This window comes from Vipera ursinii, assembly GCF_947247035.1.
Source record: "Vipera ursinii genome assembly, chromosome: 3".
Lineage (NCBI taxonomy): Eukaryota > Metazoa > Chordata > Lepidosauria > Squamata > Viperidae > Vipera > Vipera ursinii.
This window is the reverse complement of record NC_139516.1, coordinates 43,781,118-43,805,234: the sequence shown is the minus strand read 5'-3', so window position 1 is coordinate 43,805,234 and position 24,117 is coordinate 43,781,118. Positions and strand designations below refer to the sequence as shown.

Below are 24,117 nucleotides of genomic sequence, written 5' to 3'. Positions count from 1 at the left end.
GACTAGTTAATGACTGATGGTTTTTGTGATCAGTACTATTTCAAGAGGGCGATTGCTGATTTCAATCTCCACTCAGCCTTGAGCTTGTTTGAACTGTTAGAACAGGTTGTTAAAACAGCCTGAAGTTATATGTTCCCTTGCAGCCCCTATCTTTTCTGTGGGTGCATTTTTTTTACCAACCTTAAGGAACATATATGTTTACATCATATAGTGAATACCACTCAGTTCACAGAGACTTACTCTAACTTGGTGTACTATTGAGAGTTTCAGTGGCACGCCAAGGGCAAATCAGTGGAAGTGGTCTGCCCTGGTTACAGGGCAACAAGAGGGTGCATTAATTGGCAACGTGGAGATGACGAGGCCATTTGGTGGCAAGTGTGGAGTCAGGTCACTGCTGTCAGTGTGCCAATAAATGTCTACACTGAATGGACAGAGAAATTTAAGTCTACCCTGTACCCACTTAGTAATACCAATGGGAGCTTTGTTTTCCTATGGGAGGGTGGTGAGGGCAGGGTTGTCAGGAAACTTGAAAGGAGAGAAAAGAATTAAATTTCCCTGACTGCAAGCATGTTGTGCTGAATAAATAAATGTAAATAAGAAAAAATTTAATGGTCACAGACTCTACTGTTATGGTAACACACAGGTTAAACTCCAATAATTAAGATAGTGGGACTTTTGATATTGTCCCAAATTGGAGGGGTTTGGGGTGTGTGTGGGTGTGATTTATCTTTTATTAATATATTTTGTAATTCTTAATACATTGTATTGTTTCAGTACAATGATACTTACGTAGGATTATTGATACTCTATTGGTTAGATTACTGAGAATGTAAAAATAAAGTAAAAAGACATATTCTATCAATATTAATTACAAGTTAGGATGTCAGTTTTAGAAGGATAACGTTATTTGACTTTTTTCAACCAAAACTGAATATAACATTAGAAAAAAAAGTGCTGCTGATTGCCTCAAAATATTTGTTATATAGCAAAACCTGCGTTCCTGAGCTGACTACTTATTGTTAAAATCATCGTGGTATCATTACAATCGTAACTTTAGTTTTAAATATTACTAAAGGGAGAGAATAAATAAGCAAATTTAACAACAATTAAAATACCAAAAAAAGGAAAAGGAAAATAACTGTTGAATTTTTAACTTTTCCCTTTTTATCCATCTGCTGATTTACTGCGCTTGTACATATTTAGGTACTCTGGGAAGCCAGACTGTAAGGGTTTGTATTTGCCACGCTGTGAAATATTTTGAATACAGGGAAACCATCCCTGCTTAAATTTGGTTAAACCTCAGTTATGAATATATACTGTTAGTTTTGCCATTACTTCACATTCTCCAAATCTAAATTTCTAGTCAGATAGTGTTGGAACTGTGTGCTTCTTCTGCATGGGGCGAGATTTGTTTTCGCTGCTGTAAGCATATATTTCATTAAATTATGGTGATTGTTTTCTAAGATTATAGGTAGTAAAAAAAAAGTTGTGGCTTCATTTCAAATTTAAATCCCAGAGTTTTTTCGGCATTGTATAATGTATATCTTTCCAATACTATTGGGTTTTTTTTAACAGGTCTAGCAGATGTGATAAAACATTTTTTTTATACTGAGTCATTTCCTAAATTTATTAGAATATTGTCCCAAATTGTTATAAGTCTTTCTAGTTAGGTACAGCAAAGACTTTTGGCAGAAATGGGAATTTAAAGAAAGGTCAAATGTTGTAGGAGTGATGAGTTTCATGTTTGAGCACGTTATAATCTCATCCATGTTATATACTTGGTAAATTGTTATGCAGGTAGTCCTCGACTTACAACAATAATTGAGCCAAAATTTCTTTTGTTAACTGAGACATTTGTTAAGTGACTTTTGCCCCATTTTACAACCTTTCTTGCCACAGTTATTAAGTGAATCATTGCAGGGTTAAGTTAGTAACAAGGTTTTTTGTTTCTTTTAATCCCATTTATATCCCGCCCTTCTCCGAAGACTCAGGGCGGCTTACAATCTAAGAAGCACAAATCAATGTGCTTAGCAATAGCAACAGGTTGTTAAGTGAATCTGGCTACCCCATTGACTTTGCTTGTCAGAAGGTCGCAAAAGGTGATCACATGATCTCGGGACAATGCAACCCTCATAAACATGAACCAGTTGCCAAGCAACTGAATTTTGATTATGTGACTGTGGGGATGCTGAAATGATCGTAAATGTGAAAGAAGGTCATAAGTCACTTTTTTCAGTGTCATTGTAACTTTGAACGGTCCCTAAACAAACTGTTTGCAAGTCAAGAACTACATGTATTCTAAACCAGTGTTTAGAATGAGATTTGGGAAATGACTGCCACTTTGCTAAATGGGGGAAGAGAAGTTGTAGACAAACAAATATTGACAAAAATCCTTTCTAATTTTCACTTGTAGCTGACTGACTTTTTTTGTCTGCCAGTTTCTCTGCTGTGCCTGCTTCCTGAGAATAGGAAACTAAACAGTGTGACTCAGTGGAGTCCATGGGAAGCAGGAGACCACTTGAGGGCCAAAATCTGGGCTGTGCACATAGTGAAGCTGACATCTGCATAACCATGTCATGGGCATCATTGAGTTGAAGAGGTCTTATGTTGAGAAAAGCTTTTTTTTTTAAATGTACTCGTTGGCTTCTTAGTTTTAAAAGAGGCAAAAATAGCTATTAGTTAGAAAACTCTTCACTTCTCCTGGGTGACAGTCTCATAAGACCTGTTACTGGAGGGAATAGCTTGTTATGATTCTCTGCTTTGATAATGCAAATCTTAAACCTGCAATGTGCTTGCACAATTTTTAGCACTTCACAGCCTCTGTAAAGTTTTCCAGCACTTGGGTGGGTGGCATAGCTTCTATTTTCTGCCTCTCTTGGGAAATATAAGATAAATGTACTTTACATGCCAAATATGATGTAGATGAGCAAACATATGGAGCTGTTAGAACATAAGAAATGAATATTCTTTGTCAAAAGGAAAAGTGTTTTGGGGTTTTTTTTGTCTTTGTTTTTTGCAAATTAAACAATATGGTGATAGAGTGGGCAGGGTGTGAGAATGCAGTCTGAAATTCTGTAATGTGTAAAAAAATATGTGGGATTGGTATGAGGGACACCTGTATTGGATGATACTTACACATAGGCACAAAATAAATATAAAATATGTGGTTTATGTACTTTTTTTTAAATCAGAGAAATGCTATAGATATTTCAGGATTCAAAGATGAAAGACCAAATACTGAGGAATTAGTGGGGGCAGCATGTAAGGCAGAGCAACCCTTTTGCAATCCAGGGCCTATAATGTAACACAATAAATCACATTCAGCTATTTTGAATAGTTGGTCAACAAGAAAGGATGGGCAGCTTGGAGGCCATTCTTCATAATTGGCTTGATCTTCTTGGGAGTGTGGTTCAGTGATGTGCTGGGGACCACAAATTGTTCTAGTGGATAACTGTTACATATTTCAGCATTTATTCACAGTATTTCTTTTAAGAGGATCATTCTTTTGAGCAGAAGAAGTAGAGGTGGAGAACTCCAGATGCTACAATTTTTATCATTCCCGATCAGTGACCATGTTGATTGAAACATCCAACAGCATATGAAGGGTCATGTAATTTCTCTTCCATACCTGGAATTTCAAGAGAAGTAACAATAATTGTAATAGCATTTCGGCTTATATACCGCCCCCTGGTGCATTACAACATTCTTTAGACTGTTTACAGTGTAAGCATTATTTGCATATTTCCCCCACCCCCCAAAAAAATCTGGGTCCTCATTTTACCAACCTCAGAAGGATGGAAGGCTGAGTCAACTTTGACCTGGTCAGGATCAAACTACAGAATCTGGGTTGAATTTGCCTGCAATACTGCACCACTGCACCACTAGGGCTCCTATAATAATGGTCAAAAAGTATTATTAAATTGGCTTGGAGCTACCCAATGAGTTTGGTTAGAGAAAATTATAATTCTAGCACTGTTTAAAAGGGACAAGGTTTTTATACTATGTGGTTTCTATTATCCATCATTCTTGAGTAAGGGAGACCATAAAACAGGCATGTCAAACTCGCAATGTCACATGACATTGTGCGACGTATCATGACTTTTCCTCCATTGCCGGCAATGGGGAGGGTGCAGTTTCGTCATGATGCATCCACCTACGGGCCGGCAGTTTGACATGCCTGCCATAAAAGAATGAAGTGGGAAATAGTGACAGCTGCTAACTATGCTAACCTTGAAGTGATTTGTGTGGGTGGTCTTTTTTCTGATAGAAAATCTTCTAGCAATAGTCCTAAAATTGGACATGTGCCTTAAATGTTTTTGTGTATTAAGTGATGCCTATGGCCTAAGGTCATTAGATGAATTGATCTTGAATTCTGGGATATAAAATACCAAAAGAGTTCCAAAAGATTCCCTAAAAAGTTCACATAATGCCAGAAGATTTCTAGCATTCCTTCCTCAATCTCCTTTTAGGGTAAGCATTTGCAACCAAGCATCATCCAGCTTGGCTAAAAGCCCAGCACTGCTAGCAGGCATCAGCAATAATAAGGGATGCTGAGAAATGTTTATTAGCAATATTAGGAACATTATAAATTTCTCATCTTTCCCCATCTGTGGTGGAAGACGTATAGTAGGTAAAGGTAAAGCTTCCCCCGCACATGCGTGCTAGTCGTTTCCAACTCTAGGGGGCAGTGCTCATCTCCATTTCAAAGCCAAAGAGCCAGTGCTTGCCCGAGGACGTCTCCGTGGTCATGTGGTTGGCATGACTAGATGCCAAAGACGCACGGAACGCTGTTACCTTCCCACCATAGTGGTCCCTATTTTTCTACTTGCATTTTTACATGCTTTCGAACTGCTAGGTTGGCAGAAGCTGGGACGAGTAACAGGCGCTCACTCTGTTACGCGGCACTCAGGATTCGACCCGCCAAACTGCCAACCTTCTCATTGACAAGCTCAGCGTCCTAACCCAGTGAGCCACCGCATCCCTGTAGAGGTATATTACCCTGCCACAATCGAAAGCTTATTGTGAAGGGGTCTGTTTCACTTAAATACACCTTTTCCCATTGGGTTGTTACTGCGATCAGATTCTTGCTCCTTCATCCACCCCATCATATCCTTAAATATTACTCCTTGGTTTCTTTGTGATCTTCTAGCATTAGCTGCAGTTTGTCCTAAATTTTATTTCTTCGGTGATAGAAAAAATGGGCAGGGTATCTTCTGTGAGAAATGTTAGCACGCAACTCTGAACTTCAGTTTAAAGAAACACACTATTGCACATACAGAAAAAAAAAAGAAAAGGAGTCAGATTATGTGATGGATTGGATCCAGGTCCTCCTACAGAGGTAGAGCACTAAACAGACTTTTCAGATTTAAGCCTTTTGATTGGTCCTCGGTACATTCTTTCAATAGTTCCCTGACTATTTCTGTAGCGTATGCCTTTAAAGCATACACGGAAATGTCAGCACAGCAGGGGGCTGGACAGCTCCAGGCTATAACCGCTTTTGGCAGGAAAGCCTGAATAGAGCAAGTCGTTGACAGCCCCAGGGCATGGTCAGCTCTGGCGGGAAGCCAGGATTTAAATCCATTGGTCACCATTCACCTGGGCAGGTATAAGAGACGCCAGGTAACCCCTTTGCTCCAGCTTCATTTCTGACTCAATAAAGAAATACTACCCAGCTCAAGTGTCCACCTCTCCGTTCAACCACGCGACTTTGCAATTTCCATGGGGTTGAATCGGGATGGAATGGAACTTCATCTGCTAAAATTTCCTCTTCGGCAGATTTTTCTTAAAAGCAGTGGAATAAGGCTGGGGAAGAATCTTGACAAGATAAGGTTTCTTCTAATGAATTGATTGAAAACTAACCATAGGGATGTTTTCTTAAGTTAATTACACAGCTTCTTAATGGGTCGAATGATATTACCATGTATAAATGTGGATCAAGAACCATTACCTTGAGATAGATGGGTGAACTAGTTATCAGTAACAGAAATTTTGATATCAGTGCCCCTGCTCACTGGCCAGAGGAGTAATAACACCTAAGCTGTTTGTGAAGCAAAAGCTGCTTATTTGTTCGCTATTAACTTGATCTGATTTGAAAAACTAGCTCAGACCATGGTAGGTCATATAAGATAATACTATTTGTTATGTGGAATGTTGTAACAATCCACCACATCCACAGGGGAGGGGGAAGGCTTCTTTGAAGTAGACTCTCTGCTGTGAAGGCATTTAACAGCTTTCCCAGTCTCCTCAGCTTTGTTGGATTTATGGTGTCTGGAGGTTGATGGGAGTTGACTTTCAGTTTATCTCTGCTGGGAAAATAGGGGACTCCATTGTTTGCATTCTTTATTTATGCTACATGGGTGCAAAAACATTAGCCTTGTAGACAGAGCATTAGTGAAACATAAAATAAAAATGAATCTGAATGTACTGTTTGTTTTGCCTTCTGGTAGGCTGGTGAGTCCAGTACTATGGTTTGTTATTCAGCAACAGAGCCAGATTACCTATATCACTCTAAAAGCAAATTGTGAGATCCTGCAATAAAGTGCCTTGGCTCTGGCCATATGTATCTTGGCAGATGAACTAGCAATAGAAGCCAAATTGGCTGATCAGCACCATTTAACTGTTAAAAGAATTAAAGGCGAAAAATAAGCAAAATTCAGAGGAAGAAGAGAATTGAACAGTTGTAGAATACTTAGATGGAGGCAGACGAATTTCACTGCAGTATAGGAAGAGCAAATTCAGTGACAGGACAAGATGATGTCTCCAAAAAAAGTGCCATCCCTTAAAATATTCAGAGATTTCTTTTTTGTTTCTGTTCAAAGTCAAGTGGCACTTTTCCTGGTATGGTAACCAACAACAACAACAACAACAACAACAACAACAACAACAACAACAATAATAATAATAATAATAATAATAATAATAATATAAAGTTGGAAGGAACCTTGGAGGTCATCTAGTCCAACCCCCTGCTCAGGCAAGAAACCCTATACCATTTCAGACAAATGGCTGTCCAGTAACTTTTCTGAAAGAGGAAGATCTAGCTATAGCAATTGTCTTAATTCCCTCTTATTTAGATTCTTGTAACAGATTCTAAGGCTACCTTTCAGAAGCAATTAGAAACTACAACTTATGCAGCACCTAGGTTTTTGAAATAATTATGTCTTTTCACTTGCAATGTGCAGCAAATGCCTCCCAGTGTCTCTGGGAGCTGTTCAATGGGGATGTATCATGTCAAAGTTGAAAAATGTACTTAGTTACTTTGCTTAAATAATGAAAGTTTCTACATGATATAGAGTGTTAAGCCTAGCAATCTTAATTCCAGTCTCTTGTTTCATGGGAGACTCTGGTTGACCTCAGGCTATTTTTTTCCTCTCCTACATCAAAACAGTTTTGTTGCAAAGACTGACCTCATAGATTATAGATAAGTACAAAGGTATGTTAATAAGGAAACAATCAGAGAAAAGTAACAGGAGTGCATTCTTGGAGGTATGATGGAGAAAAAACATCTTAATATCACTTAATAATATCACTATTGTCAGATGTTCCCAGCAAGGGGATGGGGCAATAAGGAAATGAACCAAATTAAAAATCAAACCTTGGAAAGAAAGAAATGGAAACACCAAAAATAAGTTTCTTATTGTAATTCCTTCTTATGGGTTTATTTATTTATTCCCAGTTTACATTGTTGAGCCTTACTATATGTACAAATGGTCCTCAACTTACGACCATAAGTGAGCCAGGAATTATGCTCATAAGTCATGATGAGCGGGTTACCATGTGACCATGCCCAATTTTACAACTGCTTTTCCGGCGGTCAGTAAGCAAATGCCACAGTCGATAAGCAAACACTCTGGTCATTAAGAAAACACCATGGTCATTCAACAAAATCTGTTTAATTGGTGTTTTTTGCCAGAAATTGGAGATAAACACTGGAAACTAGAAAAAAAACTGCCAAAAATTGTGGTCATGTGACTGGGAGATGACACAAATGGTTGCAAATGAGAGCTGATTGCCAAGTGCCCAAAATGCAATCACATGGCTACAGGATGTGTGTGTTGCCATTGGAACTTCGAAAATCAGTTGTAAGTAACTTTGGGGAAGTCTGTTGCAATTTTGAACACTCACTAAGCAACTGGTCAGTAAGCAAGGGCTACTTGTATCCTTCCCTCAATAACTTTCTGTAAGGTTGGAATATTATTGAGAATGTTGAGGCCCGGGTAATTGATCTGCAAAAAGAGATTAGAAATAAGTAGAACAGAATCAGAGCTTCCTTAAACTGGCAGCTCCAAGAAATTTTGAGGCTTATAATAAGATACTTTCATTCCCATAACTTCTAGTAGTATTGGCTTCAGACTGAAAAGACAGGCAATTCTTGGTCTTTCCAATCTGATGGAAACTTATGACATGAATTATGATGGCAGCGATGAAGATGTATATTACTTCACATCACTCCACCAGAAATGAGAAGGAACTGTGGATTTGAGGACAGGGAAAATTTGCTGGTGAAATATCTCAAGTCAGTGCTGTTTATTTAATATGTTTGAAGAAAAGCTATTGCAAAGATCTGATTCTTTGTTCCTGTGAGCTATTTCTTCTCCTTGAAAAGGACACAGGTTTGTCCCAGCTTAGCAAAATGCTGCACTTTACCAAGACAATTTGCCTGATTTTGTCAATGTAGGGGAATATATAACATCAGATATCCATAACACCGTTCCAGTCATTTGATTTTGGATTGTTATGAGTTCTTGTACATAATTCATGATTCAGATAATCCTCATTGCTATCTGGCACTTGCTCTAAGTCATTTTATATGCCATGTTAATCTTATTTGGCAAGCTCCTTCCAGGTTGTGGCAAAGATAATAGCTACATGGACTGGCCTTACTCAGTTTTGTACGTTTCACATATACTGAATCACTGCTGTCATTCATCCTTACATCCATCTGCAAGTGTACTGTTATTCCAATCATATAGGAATAGTCCAACACGTAACATAGAGTGTTTGCCCAATATTTTATGGCTTGGCATTGTTCAAATGATCTGTTTTTGCTGTTCTCACTTTCATAGCAAATTTGCCATTAGCGCAAACTGGTCCTGACCTCCGGAAGGATTCTAACTATTAAGGGAAAATGTTTTTCTTCCATGGGGCTGAACTAGCTGTTCTTGTTTCTATTGTTCTATGAACAATAGAGACCTCTTAAATGAATTCAGTTGAGGAGAGGGGAGCAGGCAGGGAGAGAATACCTTGAAATAATTCTGTGAGCCAACAAAAATCAGGAAATGTGAAATTACAGCTCTCTTAAGTCACAGACAGAAAATAAAACAATCTCAGGACAATCACCCATTAATTATGAATGTTCTAGCAGTCACCATCAATCAGATGGGAGAGGGAAAAGATAGCTTCAATTAGCATTACTTAATTACTTTCAGATACAGCTTCTACTCTGCCAATGCACAAAATAGGCTTAGCAAAATCAGTGTGCATTTAAAATCATTTTGTATTGTGGCAGAAGGCTATGAGGGGGGATGTTTTTATCTATCTGAATGCAACAGTGCAAAGCACTAGTGATGAAGTGTCATCAGGAACTTTCTGGGATCCATGTCTGATCTTTAGACAATGCCTGTCCAGATAGAGTGCACAATTTAGTTGTACTCTTTAAATATAAGCCGTTGTGTTGATGTAGAATGCTGAGCTATTTTCATTGCGGTACCAAAATTGCTAGGATTTGTGGTCCTGGCCTGCCGCCTGCTGGCAGAATGAAAAAAGCACTTTGTTTCTTCAGTTGGCAGAGAAGTACTTTTAGTTTAAAATGCATGTTTATTTTATTTTTATTTTATTTTAATTCCATTTAAATCCCGCCCTTCTCCGAAGACTCAGGGCGGCTTACAAGCTTAGCAGTAGCCTTCATTATATGTATATGCCTGCTTATTAGGGCTTTCATACACCCCCCAAGCGGCATTATTACAAAGTCAGCTTAATTGCCCCCAATAATCTGTTGTGATTTAAGTGAGAAAAAACCTATGGGCGAAGGTTTTCTAAAAAAAAAAAAAACATGTCATATGTCATCGTTGGGTTGAATGTTACAGCTTGTCATTTGGAGAGCCAAGCATGTTAATCATAATGGCTATAATGCATCTCGTCTATTGATCAGCTGAAGTTCAGGTGTATTTTTTTGCACTATACATATGCCCATCTTATGCCATAGAGCTGTAGAAGACCATGAGAAGGCTTTTACACAGCTCCATTTCATGTACCACTTCACCCTTTCTTGGATCAGTTAGTCTTCCAGCCAGTTACTCACTCCCTGTCACTTTGCAGCTTGACTATGACTACACATTCTACATGGGTTTGCTCTTGAATACTATTCAGAACCTTCAACTGTTCCAGGATGCAGCAGCTCAGGCAGTAATGGACATGTCTTACTATGTGACACCTCTGCTCTGCAAGTGTAATGACTGCCAGTATGCTTCCAAGTATGATTCAAGATGAATGAAGGCTACTGCTAAGCTTGTAAGCCGCCCTGAGTCTTCGGAGAAGGGTGGGATATAAATGGAATTTTAAAAAAAAGATGCTGATTGTAACCTATAAGCTTTACATGGCATGGAGCCTGGTTATCCAAGGAACCACCAAACTCTGTTACCTGCCTAGCTGGTAAGAGCTAACCAAGTGGATGTGCTTCAGGTCTTCTTGTTTGAATAGTGTCATCTTTTGGCAATCAGAAAGTATATCCTCTGGAATGAGTTCCCTCCTGAGATCTGTATGGTCCCTGCCCTGATGACGTTCTTAAAGACCAGACAATTTATTCAGGTCTTGGGATAGCGTGGGTGGAACTATCCTCTTTGTGATATTTTATGTTTGCTTTGTGGTTAGATAGCTTTCTAGTTGGCTGGTTGGCTGGTTTTGTAGTTATTTTTCAATTGCTTTGACTAAAGTTTATATTCGACCATTTTTATAATGCTTATGCTGTTAGCTGCCCCAAGCTACCGTTACTTGGAATTGGGTAACATCCAAATTGAATTAAATAAATTAAAAATGTGTTGCTATCTTACACCATGTGTTCTAGTGGAACCTGTTCCTTTTTTAACTCTTTATAAAATGTAGCAAAATAAACTTCGTAAAGGACAACTTTTTGAATATTCTTGCCAGCAGAACCCACAGTTGCAAACATTTTTGCTTCCACACACCGATTTAAAGGCAGGAAGGCTATGCTTCTTTGTATGTAATTATGCTACCTGTGCCCTTCCTCTTAGTATATGTCGGGAAAAGGTGGTGCTATACACACAAGTAACATCAAAGAGTTTTCTGAGGAAAAAACTGGATCAGCCTCTTTCAGTGGAAGAACTAACATACAACCTATATACTATGGATATAGTACAACATAGGTCGGCTGGCTAACTGCCCTTTTTCCTTTCTATTGCTTTCTAGCTGCCTGTCCCCATTGCAGTATTCTTTTTGCTGTACAAGGAAAGGCTTGTGCCATGTTGTCCCCCTGGCAGTCCTCCATTGTTACCTGCAGATGAATTGGCAATGGAAACACGGATAAATGACAAAGATGACTCTTCTACTTCCTCATCAAAAATCCAACTAGAAATAGGTGAGAGCGATTATTCCAGTTTTGGTGTATTTTACTTCCATTATCTTGGCAAAACCAAGAGAGCGTGATGTGCTGTTCTATGAAGGTCTGGAGCTTATACATAATGTTAAACCAGACTTATTAAATCATGGTTTATTGTATCAGCCTGAATTGGCCACAGTTCTTACAACAGAATCAGCCAAAACTCAACAAATCATATAATAGCTGTGTACGCACAATGCATGGAATCAAATTAAGTACGTATACTTTCTCTTAGGATGTTATTCAGGCACAGCTTCTCTTATGTCTTCTTCAGTGAGTAGTATGAACTAGAAAATTGGGTTAATTGAATACATTATATTAAGATAAGCATAAGATAACATGCTATATAAAGATAGCCTTTGGCTTATTGTGGGAACCATAGTATGTTGATTTCCAATAGAAAAATCTCCATATTGAGTTGCTGGCATGAATTTTCAATAAATACCTGAAATTCCAAAATGGTCTTTTTTCTTCTTCTGAAATGGACATGGACATCAGAATTACCGAAGGTTGTTAATGAGGCAGATTTCAAAAAAAAAAAAATCAGCAGAAGTGTTCTGAGTTGCAAATTTCATAATTCCCTTTTCATATTCCTCTGTATAGTTCTAGACTGATTTCCAGAATTATAATATGTATCAAGAGGAAGTCAGAGCAATCCAAATGGGTTAATACCAGAATATAATTAAGATGTTTGTCTTTAATATCTGTTAATATTAGCTTAGCAGATTATGAATTCCTGGGGCAGGTTCTTCAGTGTCATTTATTTAGTTCATAGTTAATATAATTGCAATAGATTGCCTTGTGGACTGCATTTAGCACAGTCATTTGTATTTGTCCACAAAAAAACTCTTTTGTCAGTCGGAAATGAAGCCCCATATTCACTTTGGTCTCCTAATAAAGAAGCCATTTTTTTCTAGCCAAAAGTAACTATATCCCTGTGCTGCAATAAGTCTCATTAATAAAAAAGGCAATTACTTCACAGTGTATAGTCTGAAGATGAAAAGCAATCAATACATGCCTAGAAGGTTACTTCTAATAGGAAGCAGTTTCTGTATGTGTTCTAAAGCTGTATTGCTTTATTTAGTTGAAAGCTTGGCAGCAACATCTATCAGCTTACACCTTAAGAACTTTAGGAGTATGCACTTGCATTTTACGGTGACTTTAAGTAGACCTCATTAAGCCATACAGTTAACTGCAATACCTGCCAATATGCCTTAGGTAAGGACAGATGAAGAAATGGTGACATTAGCCTGAGAAGCACAAACCATGGGTGCAAGACAGCTTTTAGAAGCAACATAAAATAATAAGTCTTATTGGATCAAACAAACCTCTGTTAACTGAATCACTGCTTCTTGGAAGGTTTCCAACAGAGCTACAGTGCTCCTGAATTGATTCTACAAATTATTTTGTCACATGATTATACCTTTTGTTTCATTCAGATCTAATGCTTCACATCCATAGTTACACTTTAATGAGAATACATAGGATCTGAAAATCTTGGGGATTAAATGAAGGACTAGTCTAGTGACATATACTGTAGACTCCTTAACTGTTTCTCATCATTTCCTCCTCTCTCTGAGAGTTTGTTTGTTGCATCTTTCCCAGTGGGCGACTTTCTTCAACTCTAGCAAAAAGTATAATTTGAATGAGTGCTGGAATATTAGAATTGAGGAAGAAAGATCCAGCTATCTCCTCCAAGAAAAGCACACCCCTTGTTCTGTAACTAAGATGGTGAAAAAAGAGCTTCTCATTGGTTTCAGTTTTAACAAAAAAATAATATTTTTTCCTAGAAAACCCAACTCCTTGACAAAGGAAGCCATATTTGAGTGAGTCTCCATCTATTGCTGGCATGAGGCTCCGAGGGTTAATCATGAGAGAAAACAACCTTCAGTGCAAAACATTTATCCATCTCTCAACTAGGAAAAGAATTTACATTATAGCAATAGCAATAGCACTTACACTTATATGCCGCTTCCCAGTGCTTTACAGCCCTCTCTAAGTGGTTTACATATTACCCCCGACAATCTGGGTCCTCATTTTACTGATCTCGGAAGGATGGAAGGCTGAGACAACCTTGACCCAGTGAGAATCGAACTGCTGGCAGTTGGCAGAATTAGCCTGTAATACTGCGTTCTAACCATAGCTCTACCTTTATTCTACCTTTCTCTTGCTGATACTCTTCAGATAGTGTACATGGCTCCTTATCACAATCTATTGACTAATTTGACTAGGAATCATTAGCATTGTATCTAACACACCTGGACATCTTTTGTAGATAAGGATTTTTTTCATTTTAAAATTTATATCTTTTTGGTATAATCTTTTATCTTGGTTAGTCCTTTCTTTGTAATAATTACAAATTTCAGCAGAGTTTGGTGAGGGAAGAATGATATCATACACTCCTTTAACACCAATATTATGCTTTAAAACCAACAAACTATGTGACACAGAAATTATTACCTGTCTTCCTTTTTTTTAATATACTAGGAATAGACAACCAGAATTGTTTGGAATGGGCACCCAAAGAAATCAAAATTATAAATGCATAAATATAAACTTATCAAAATGAGAGTTGTTTAAATCCTCAATGTGAGTTATGTTCAACTCATGTTTAGAAAGTGGCTGGCCATACTAATAATTTAATCAATATTTTTACACGGCATTGTTTTCTTTCCCCAGGGCATGATGACCTGTTTGGATGCTGCCAAAGCAAGAATTTCAGAGGACTTCCTTGCTCTTACTTTGGTGTCCACGTGACTGGAGCTCTTCTCCTTTTTATGACAGATGGGATCTTGGTAAGGGCAAGTGACAAAGAAAATATCAGGCCCGCATCTGTCCTACAAGAATAGCTTTCCCAAGTCTAATCAAGCTGCTTCAGAGATTGGGGCTTGTCCAGTTGGAGAATGGAAAATTGAGGGAGGCTCACAGAGATGCTGAGGAACTACATGTAGATAATTTAATTTTGTTTCAGGTGTGCTCTCTGCAGCTGACTTAAAATGTTCACATGTTCCAAAATCCATAAACATTTAATCTGGGGGGGGGGTTCCCTGCAAGTTTGCTGATTGTTGGCTGTTGCTCTCTTGGTAAAATTCTTTGGCTCCAAGCAAGGGCAGAATACATTTTTACCCAGCTCCTTACATTTTTTTAAAAATGTGTATTTCTCCCCTCCTTTTATTGTGTGGCTGGCAACTAATACCTTATTCTAACAAGCACAAGCACAAGTTAAGTGATTGTGGGAATTTTTTAAAAAAATGTGCAATAGATTTAAAAATGACCTTTTTAAATTCTATCCTTTGGTTTAAAGGATTTTAATGCTTTTATATATTGTCTAGAGCAGGGGTCCCCAACCTCTGGCAGGCAAGAATGTGCACACACGCATATCCCCACTTGCATGAACAGCATGCACGCTGCCTGTGCAAATGGAGCTTTGTGCGCGTGCATGCTTGCTGGCCACTCTGAAGGAACCATTCCCTCTCCCTATCGGTCCACAAGGCCAGGAAGGTTAAGGAACTCTGGTATAAGTAAAGGTAAAGGTTCCCCCGCACATGCTTGCTAGTCATTTCTGACTCTAGGGGCCGGTGCTCATCTCCGTTTCAAAGCCGAAGAGCCAGCGCTTGTCCGAGGACGTCTCCGTGGTCATGTGGCTGGCATGACCAGACACCAAAGGTGCACGGAACGCTGTTACCTTCCCACCGTAGTGGTCCCTATTTTTCTACTTGCATTTTTTACGTGCTTTCGAACTGCTAGGTTGGCAGAAGCTGGGACGAGTAACAGGCGCTCACTCTGTTACGCGGCACTCGGGATTTGACCTGCCAAACTGCCGATCTTCTGATCGACAAGCTCAGCGTCCTAACCCACTGAGCCACCGTGTTCCTAACTCTGGTATACAGAACTTTAATTATATATGGCTAAAAATCATCCGAGTGAATAAAAGATGAATGCTGTAGTCATTGCTTAATGCAAAAAGAGTGCAAATAAAATGAAGCATGTTTTCCTCTCTTCAGGGCGAATACTCTGGCTTTGTATACAGCTATGCAGTAGAGGAGCCACTCTCAGTGGGACACAAGAGGGCTGGCTACCTGCCCAGTCTCTTCTGGGGATTCATCACACTGGGCAGACTCATTTCCATTCCTGTCTCCTACAGAATGAAGCCAGCAACCATGGTTTTCATCAATGTGGTATGGCCAAATCTTGTGCACCCAGAGAATAAAAAACTTTGTGAAATTTTTTTGTGTTAATTGTCATGATATATAAGTAGAATGTTTCTCAATACGTCTGGAGGACATCATGTTGGCGAGTGCTGGGGATAGATTAATATACTTTCCCTTCAGGGACTCGTATGAACCATAGGTCTAATGTTAAATTTGGGATTTCCAACAAAGGAATCTTTTTATACATTTTTTTTTCAATTCCAGAAGTTCTTTTGGAGTTGCTATGCCAGTTCTTTTTTTAAAAAAAATGCTGTAATTAATAGTATTATTGTATTCTTTTCCTAAAAATATTTGTTTTAGACAGAATAAAACAAAACGCTTCTCTTGTTCTAATTCAGTGTAATATATAGTGTAGATTGAGACAAAGTGCAACTATAAAGCAATTGCTAATTATGATTCCGATCATTCAGATCCAGAAGTGTCTTTCAACAAATGATCCATTATTCGTGGAAGAATAAAGGATCTCTCCTATAGAGGAAGGTTGCACTATAAGGAGACATTTTTACCAATTTTCCTGTAGCCATGTATCCTACCTTTCTTTCTGTGTGGCAGGTTCCATACTTTTTCCTAACTCTGAAAAATACTACTCTGAGGTAAATTAAGTAAAAACAAAACAATGGCATTAACCACGTACAGTACATGTTAAGAAAACTACACAACAGACAATACAGTAGCAAAACCCTGGAGTAAAATAGCAGCAACCACTCAAAATGTTGACTCCACTTCGGTATGTTTATGGTTCTTTGCTGCAGGTGGCAAGGTATCAAAGCTGAAGTAAGAGAGCAATGAGAGGCCATGTTAGTCAATCAGGGGCAACCCTTCTCTCTCTCCTGAACATTTCCTGCAGAATCTGAAATGGTATCAAGCAAAGATTCTTGGAACATTTTTGTCAGGCATGAAGAACCGGGACCATACATTAAGCTCCAGTTAAGAAGATTTATTGATCAAGCCTATACACAAACATCTAATGGTCAGCGGTAATTTGGCACTAGATAAAGAGTTAGTAGAATTCAAGGGGGAACATAATGACTCCAGACTGATTCCTCTCTTGAGTCCTCCCCAGGCTGTCTCACCTTCTCTTACCACTTTAGACGCTGATTTCAGAATTTGTAGCGGTACTTATTATTTTCTTTGTGATGTATTTTTATAATTGCTGCTCCTTATTTCACAGATGAGTTTGACTATCTTGATTCCTCCACTTTCCCATTTAATGTCATTGCAGGTTGGAGTGCTTATAACCTTCTTCCTGCTCCTAATTTTTTCTACCAGTGTGGTTTTCCTCTTTGTGGGGACTGCCTCTCTTGGCCTCTTCCTCAGCAGCACATTCCCCAGTGTGCTGGCCTACACTGAGGACATTCTCCAGTACAAAGGTAAAGTCTCTCCCTGTGTTTTCTTTTGCTAGAAAATTAGTAGTTGGAGAATGCCATTTCAGGAAAGCAGCTGGTAGGACCCGTGGCAGGAGCCCATTAATGACTTGGTATCTTCTAGAGTCACTTGAACCATCATTGTGCCAAAATAGCCGAAAGGAAGATTGATTTACATTGGCTCAGATCTTGCTGAGTGATGCTAAATTAGTCAGTAATGGGGATTCTGCCTATCTCACTCTCATAGAGCTCTCATTTTGTGCAAATAAATTCCTGATATTCTGCCAGCCTTTCTAAGAGAGAATGCTTTGAAATGATTTGTTTTGTTTGTCATACCTTATTTCTTCCATTCTGGGTATTATTTGCCTTGCCCCAGATTTGATTGCACAAATTGTTAAATACTGTACAATATTGTACAGTATATACAATATAATATTATTGTATAAAATAACGTAATATATTAGCGGAGTTGAATTCAACTCCTGATGATTTCATTGACATGTCCATGTCATTTTCTTGGAAACCAAATGGAAGTAGTTTCTTGTTCCTTCCTCTGGGATATTTTTTCAACTTCCCAGTCTTCTCTATTGCCCTGATATTTTGTAATCATTTCCATTGCAATACAACTAGGACCACACCTCCTAAAGTTTTTTTTTTTAAAAAAAATCAGCAAAGATCAGCTAGATGCTGCCACATTATTGGGTAAATGCTGAAAGTGAAAGGACACAGAACAGGTCTCAAGGAATTAATTTTTTTTCTTCCAGAGTGAATAAACCACAAATCCTGATGCTTTTTTCTTCCTCATTTGCTTTGATGGGAGCACGTTAAAACTGAACATTTATCTTGGGCCTTGGCACAAGACAGGTGGCATTCTTGACAAGTCATTTATATTACAGATTAATTTTTACCATTTGCATCTGAATGTCCCAGCCATACATTACAGTCTTATATTATCTGCATAATTAAAACAGATACCAACTTTTTAATTCCAGGCTGTGCCACTACTGTATTGGTGACAGGAGCAGGAATTGGGGAGATGGTTCTGCAGTTGCTGGTAGGGTCGGTAAGTACATTAGATATCAAAATGACACCCTACTGGATGTAAATTAACATCTAACTGCCTCCCAGAAAATAAAGATAAAATTGCAACCACTGAAGAGGAAATTGAAATTTTATACCAAAACTGCTAGTTCAGCTAGCTTAGTAGTGTCTGCACCAACTGAATTTCAGAAAAGGTATCTGAAAAGCCTTACATGGAGATGCCCCATATGAGTCTTTTATATAAATAAAATGCTGGAAACTACATGGGATTTGGGGCACGCAAGCATATTCTGGACCACTAATGTGTCCTCTAGCATAGGGGTCCCCAACCCCGCTCTGTGGACAGAAAAATCTTTCTACACAGAACCAGTCCCTGGAGCCCAAAGGTTGGAGATCTCTGCTCTAGCACAGAGGCCCCCGACCGTTTGGGCACCAGGGACCAGTTCTGTGGAGAAAGATTTTTCTGTGGACCAGAGGAGTGGTTTCATGTGCTGCCTGCATCCAGCGGATGGGGCTTCACTTTTTTGCGCAGCCCAGTTACTGGTATGCCACGGCCCGGTGCTGGTCCACGGACCGGGGGTTGGAGACCCCTGCTCTAGCATAGGTAGCAATTTGTAGAGAAGGGGTGCAAAGAAAGCTAGCAAAATTCTACAAGACATATTTCTAACATATGGAAAGACTGGCCAGCAGTAATCATATGTTGCAAAGTGTACACATTTCCACTAAACTGTGATCTGCTAATAGATTGAAACATAAAGATACTCTGATGTTCAAACTGAAGAAATGGAAAAAGGATTTCTTCATGTAATCATGTTGCTTCTGAGCTTTTGGCATTCCTTGAATTGCAAGTCTTCCCATGCACACACAAACATAGTGTGGAAACACACTAATGTCTGGCAGGTAGAAACCCTGGGGAAGCAGATGGCATTTGCTACTTTCCTGAAGGTCAGACAGTCTGGCACAAACTTCTTCAGTAGGGAAATGAAGTCTGCATAACCTCAGTCAGCAAATTCTGGAGCACTTTAACGTTATTCTTCCTGCCAGACAATAGGTTGTGCTCATTAGTTTTTAAGACAGTATCCAAAGCTTCAAAATCTAAAACACCTTGTTTTCTTTCTGTCAGATCATTCATGATCAAGGAAGCTATAGTTTCCTGGTGTGTGGAACCATCTTTGGAGCTTTGGCCTTCACTTTCTACGTCTTCCTTCTATTTTTCCACAGGATTCACCCTCAATCCCAATCAGGTGAGACTGCCAGCTTGTTCCCCCAACCACCAGCAGCATTTCTGAAAAGAAAGGAAGGCAGGCCAGGTGGAAGAGGGTGTATGTTCCTGCAGAACAGACAGGGAAAACTCTGAATTTTATAAAAAAAAATCAAGGAAGCATTTATTTTACATCTGCTTCCTTTCCCCCTTTCCTGCTTGGATTGGACTGAATGCCCAAGCAACCACATATCCCTTTACCTTCCTTCTTATTGGACAAGGAGACCATGGAAAATGAAGCCAAGAAAGTGGGTGGAAAAAGGTCTATAAACACTAAATAATCAGTAGTTTTCTTTACTGCGTTTAGAGATTAAAACCTCTGGCACAGTACATTTTCAAATTACAGTTGACACCATTTCCCTTGAAGAATTAATTAAGCATGGAAATAAGGAATCTGATATTATACATCAAGGAAAAGGAACCTGTGGCCTTCCATTCCCAGGCTGCACAATCCAGCATGGCCTACGTTGGAGGATTAGTAGTCCAGCATCCTATAGAAAGGCAGGATTTCCCACAGAATCTTGTATTAAATGCTGTCAGAATTATTTTTAATTATTAATATTACGATCAAGAAGTGTTACGTGCACAATTTTTCAAGCCAAGAAACACAGAAATGAATCCTGCTACTGCTGTGCACTTTAGTGAGGAGGTTTACCTTGGTAGTCATGAATCCATGTAAACTGTCCCATTTACAAGTCAGCTGTATGCAAGACTTGGTTCTACGTCATGAGATATGCTGGGTACCAGTACATATATAAAGGAGTAATGTAGAATACACGTTTTGGAGAAGAGCACCAGCTAGAAGTACAAGTCTTCATCCACACTCATTGCATGTTGTAAGCCAGTAATAATATTACTTCAGAAAGCAAGTAGGGGGAGAAAGTATGTGGTATTTTAATGATTTTTTTTTAAAAAACAGCCGGTGAAGGAAACTTGAAACTTTATTTTAAATGACAGCTTCAAAATGTTGTTTTGTAGATATGGATGTATCACCTGACAAGCAGCCAACAATAGGCGAACATGGACTTTATCAGAGCTAAATAAAACAGCAAGTTCTTCCCTGGATCAAGCACACGGTCATTTCAGCTGAAAGATTTATTATCAAAGCCTGATTTGAAACTACCTGATTTTTCTACAACTGAACTCCTTGATTACAGTTCATTCCCATTTATGGTTAGAAGGGAATGGTCATAACAACAAAGTCCGAGGGACAATCTGCAGAATGCAAAAGAGGCCAAACTTTTGATATATGATCAATTAAAGTCCATTCAAAAGCACAGTTGAAGAAAAATGTACTACTGTCATCTTACAGACCTTGCTGACAGGAAACGGGGTGGGGATAGGGATATACTAGTATTTTATATGTAGGAAGTTTTGGAAAGCACCCTTCTTAATTATGTATGCTGCAAACTCTTCGTTGCAGGAAAATTTTAAAAATCTTTACCCTTGGTGGTATACAAAGCCACAATAAATATGTTGTTATGAAATTGCCACCCAGCTTGAAGTATTCAAGTTTTGTCTGTCCCCAGATGGGATTTTACTATGTTCTGGTGGTGAAAAGCCTTAGACACTAGATAATATAGTATACAATTCAAGTAAAGGTGGGTTAAGCTCGATTGAATCAGTATAAGCTGGCCTTTTAACATTAGCCTACTAAATGGTATAAGCCAGATGGGCTACTTAATTTGTCAGAAAAGCCCAAGTCCTGAAGTATTAATTTTTTTTAAATACATGAATTCAAATGTTTTGTCTCTTGCAATTGTGCAATATTGTATAATAGGTGCCTTCCAGGAAGAGAACTTGAGAAGTACTAAATAAGTGGTGACTATTCTCATGACCGGCTCAAATGAAGGTAATGGGATAGGTAGGAATTGCAAATGCTGTGCCAGGGGTATACATCTGTATGTATATATGAAGGAATGTTAAATATGGTATTGTTGCATGAACTTGTGAAGTGACCAAGATGGAACCCAGCAACATTACTTAAGCTATTTTTTCTAAGAGGCTTGTTGCACTTCTCATTTCAAAATTGTATATACTAAATTTGTATTGCAATGTGGCTTTCAGATTGCTATGTTGCATGGGTTATGCACCCTCATCTTTGATTTCCATATTGTTTAAACCTTAAAATACACTGTCCTTATTACAGAGCACGTGTACTCAAGTTTATATATTCAGATGACTGTAAACTTTTCTAATTGCCCATTTCTAGATTTTTAGATTTCTAGACCAGAAGGTTAATATTAGCATCAATTTCATGTGTGAAAATTCTGGCATTATGCAAAGCTGAAGCTGATGAAGATAGAAGCTTCTGCTGCCACAAAAGTAAGGTCTCCATACTGTATTGTCTGCAAGCTATTTTTAATATGTGAGAGTGAAAAATTAATTATACAGGTAGTATATTAAAATTAAGAATAAATTTAAGTTTGCCCACCTACTTGCTGGAGCACAGCATCCAATCTATCACTTAATAGCCAAATGTAGCTCATACCAAAATACAAACGAGGATTGAAAATTTTAACCTTCAGTCATGTTGTTTGCTTGATTTGCATTTATAAATCGGTTTATTTTTATTGTATTTATAAATGAGTTTATTTTGATTGCAGCTCAAATCCAGAGATTGTGGTTTGTAAGAGATGGTTTAGTATATAAATGCAACCAATTGTGATTTATTCTATAACCCACATTAAGCAAAGTATGGATCAACATATTGTGTGAACTCTGAGTAAAACAATCTGCAACAAAAATGTTTCTTGTAGATGCAGCCTAAGGCAAAAAAAATGTGAAAAAACTGTTATTAACTATCTTTGCTTTGGAGAGTCTTTTATCAATTTATCAACTTATAAAAGACACTATAACTAGGCAAAATATTATGTTGCATTTCAAAACAATGTAGCATCTGGAAAACAGGTGTTCCAAATTTGAGGAAGTATCATTCAAAATGCTTTGCAGGTCCCTAAGAGACATTTAGCAAGCAATATTCTTCAAATTGCTTGACAGAGTTATTTCAAAGTTTGCAGTACAAGAGATCCAGAATTAAGCTCTTGTTATCTTTAAAATTATAAACTTTAATTAGCAAGCCTGCATCAAACTGGCCATGCTGTATCTAGATTATCAACCTGAAAACCTGAGTTATTGCTTTATTTATTCTTTTTTCTAGACTGCTCAAAGGCCAAAGCTCTCTGGATGGTTTATACTAAAAATATAATTTGAATAAAAATATGTAAATAAAATCAAATAACATAAAAACAAAAACACCAAAGCTGTACGAAGATAATTCAAAAAATAGAATTAAAAAACAATTAAGGAGCCTTGGAAAACAAAAACATCTTCACCTGGAACCAGAATGATGTATATATGGGTGCCAGTCAAGCCTTCTTGGGAGAAGATCCATAAATTGGTATCCACCACAGAAAAAGTTCTCCCCCTTGTAAAGGCCCATTGGAGGAGACCTAGAGAGCCTCATGAGAGGACTTTAAGGCCTGGTATACATATGAGAGATAACCTGAAGTGCAAGACACCCATTAGGACAGGCAGGGTACCATTTGGCTGGACAGACCCGCCACCCATAAATAGGATTTCTGTCTTGTCTATATTAAGTCTCAGTTTATTGGTCCTCACCTAGTCCATTACTTGCCCTACCACTAATTCAGAACACCAAGCACCTCACCTAGTTAGATGAAAAGGAGAGGTGGAGCTGAGTGTCATCTGTTTATTGATGACTGATATATCCTCAGCTGACACCCTCTCCCAGCAGTCACATGTAGATCAGCATTTCTCAACCTCAGCAACTTTAAGATGTGTGGACTTCAACTCCCAGAATTCCCCAGCCAGCAGAAGTTTAAATCCATACATCTTAAAACTGCTCGCATAGAGAACCACTGATGTAGATATTAAAAAGCATAGCTGAGCTCTGAGAGATTCAAAGGTCCAACTGCAGTGAGGCAAAAATCATCCAGAGTTGTTGAGAGTTATTAATATTAATACATTTAATAAATCCCACAGCATCACCTTCTGGAAATGGCCAAATAACGTGCAATCATTCTAGTACAGTGTGCATCCCACCTTTGACAGTTTATCTAGAAGAATATCACAGCCAGTGGTATTGAAAGCCACTGAGATGCCTAAGAGAGAAACATAATATGGTCATAATCCCTATGTTGTGCTCCCAAGTCATCCTACAGGGCGACTTTCTTTTCCATAACCAGGTCTGAAATCAGACTGAAATGGATCTTAAAAATCAGTTTCACCTCCGAAAGTCAGGAATTGATCAGCTACCACCTGTTGAAGCATTTGCCGCATTGACAAAACTGCTGCACATACTGCAGTCTACAATGAGAACTCAGCACCTGAATGACTTTCTTGCATGTGTGAGGCTGCGAAATAAATATGCAGCCTGCTATAACTGAGATATGGTATATGAAAAGGAAACACTGCACTGATTGGCTGTTAGAAACACAGGAAGGAAGGGATTTTGATTCAGTCACTTTAAAAGCAAGGTATATAAGTAGCACGGAATAATCCCAATCTAGTGAAAGGGGACTATATCCAGCCCTTGGTGCTAGATCACTTCACACTACAATCCAAAAGGAAACTTCAAAAGACACAATCACCTTGCTTGATTGC

The 24,117-nt window shown here is 38.5% G+C and overlaps 1 protein-coding gene across 1 annotated transcript in view; it reads left to right on the top strand.

Moving 5' to 3' along the window:
- The window catches only part of MFSD4A (major facilitator superfamily domain containing 4A), a 43,515-nt gene extending 20,611 nt beyond the window's left edge, over positions 1–22,904 (top strand). The window contains exons 4-10 of the mRNA XM_083357484.1: positions 11,425–11,593; positions 14,294–14,409; positions 15,619–15,792; positions 17,048–17,195; positions 18,182–18,252; positions 19,354–19,474; positions 20,470–22,904. Of these exons, the coding sequence (XP_083213610.1) occupies positions 11,425–11,593; positions 14,294–14,409; positions 15,619–15,792; positions 17,048–17,195; positions 18,182–18,252; positions 19,354–19,474; positions 20,470–20,531 (861 nt within the window). The 3' untranslated portion in view covers positions 20,532–22,904. The remainder of the gene's footprint in view (positions 1–11,424; positions 11,594–14,293; positions 14,410–15,618; positions 15,793–17,047; positions 17,196–18,181; positions 18,253–19,353; positions 19,475–20,469) is intronic.
- The last annotated feature ends 1,213 nt before the right edge of the window (positions 22,905–24,117 follow it).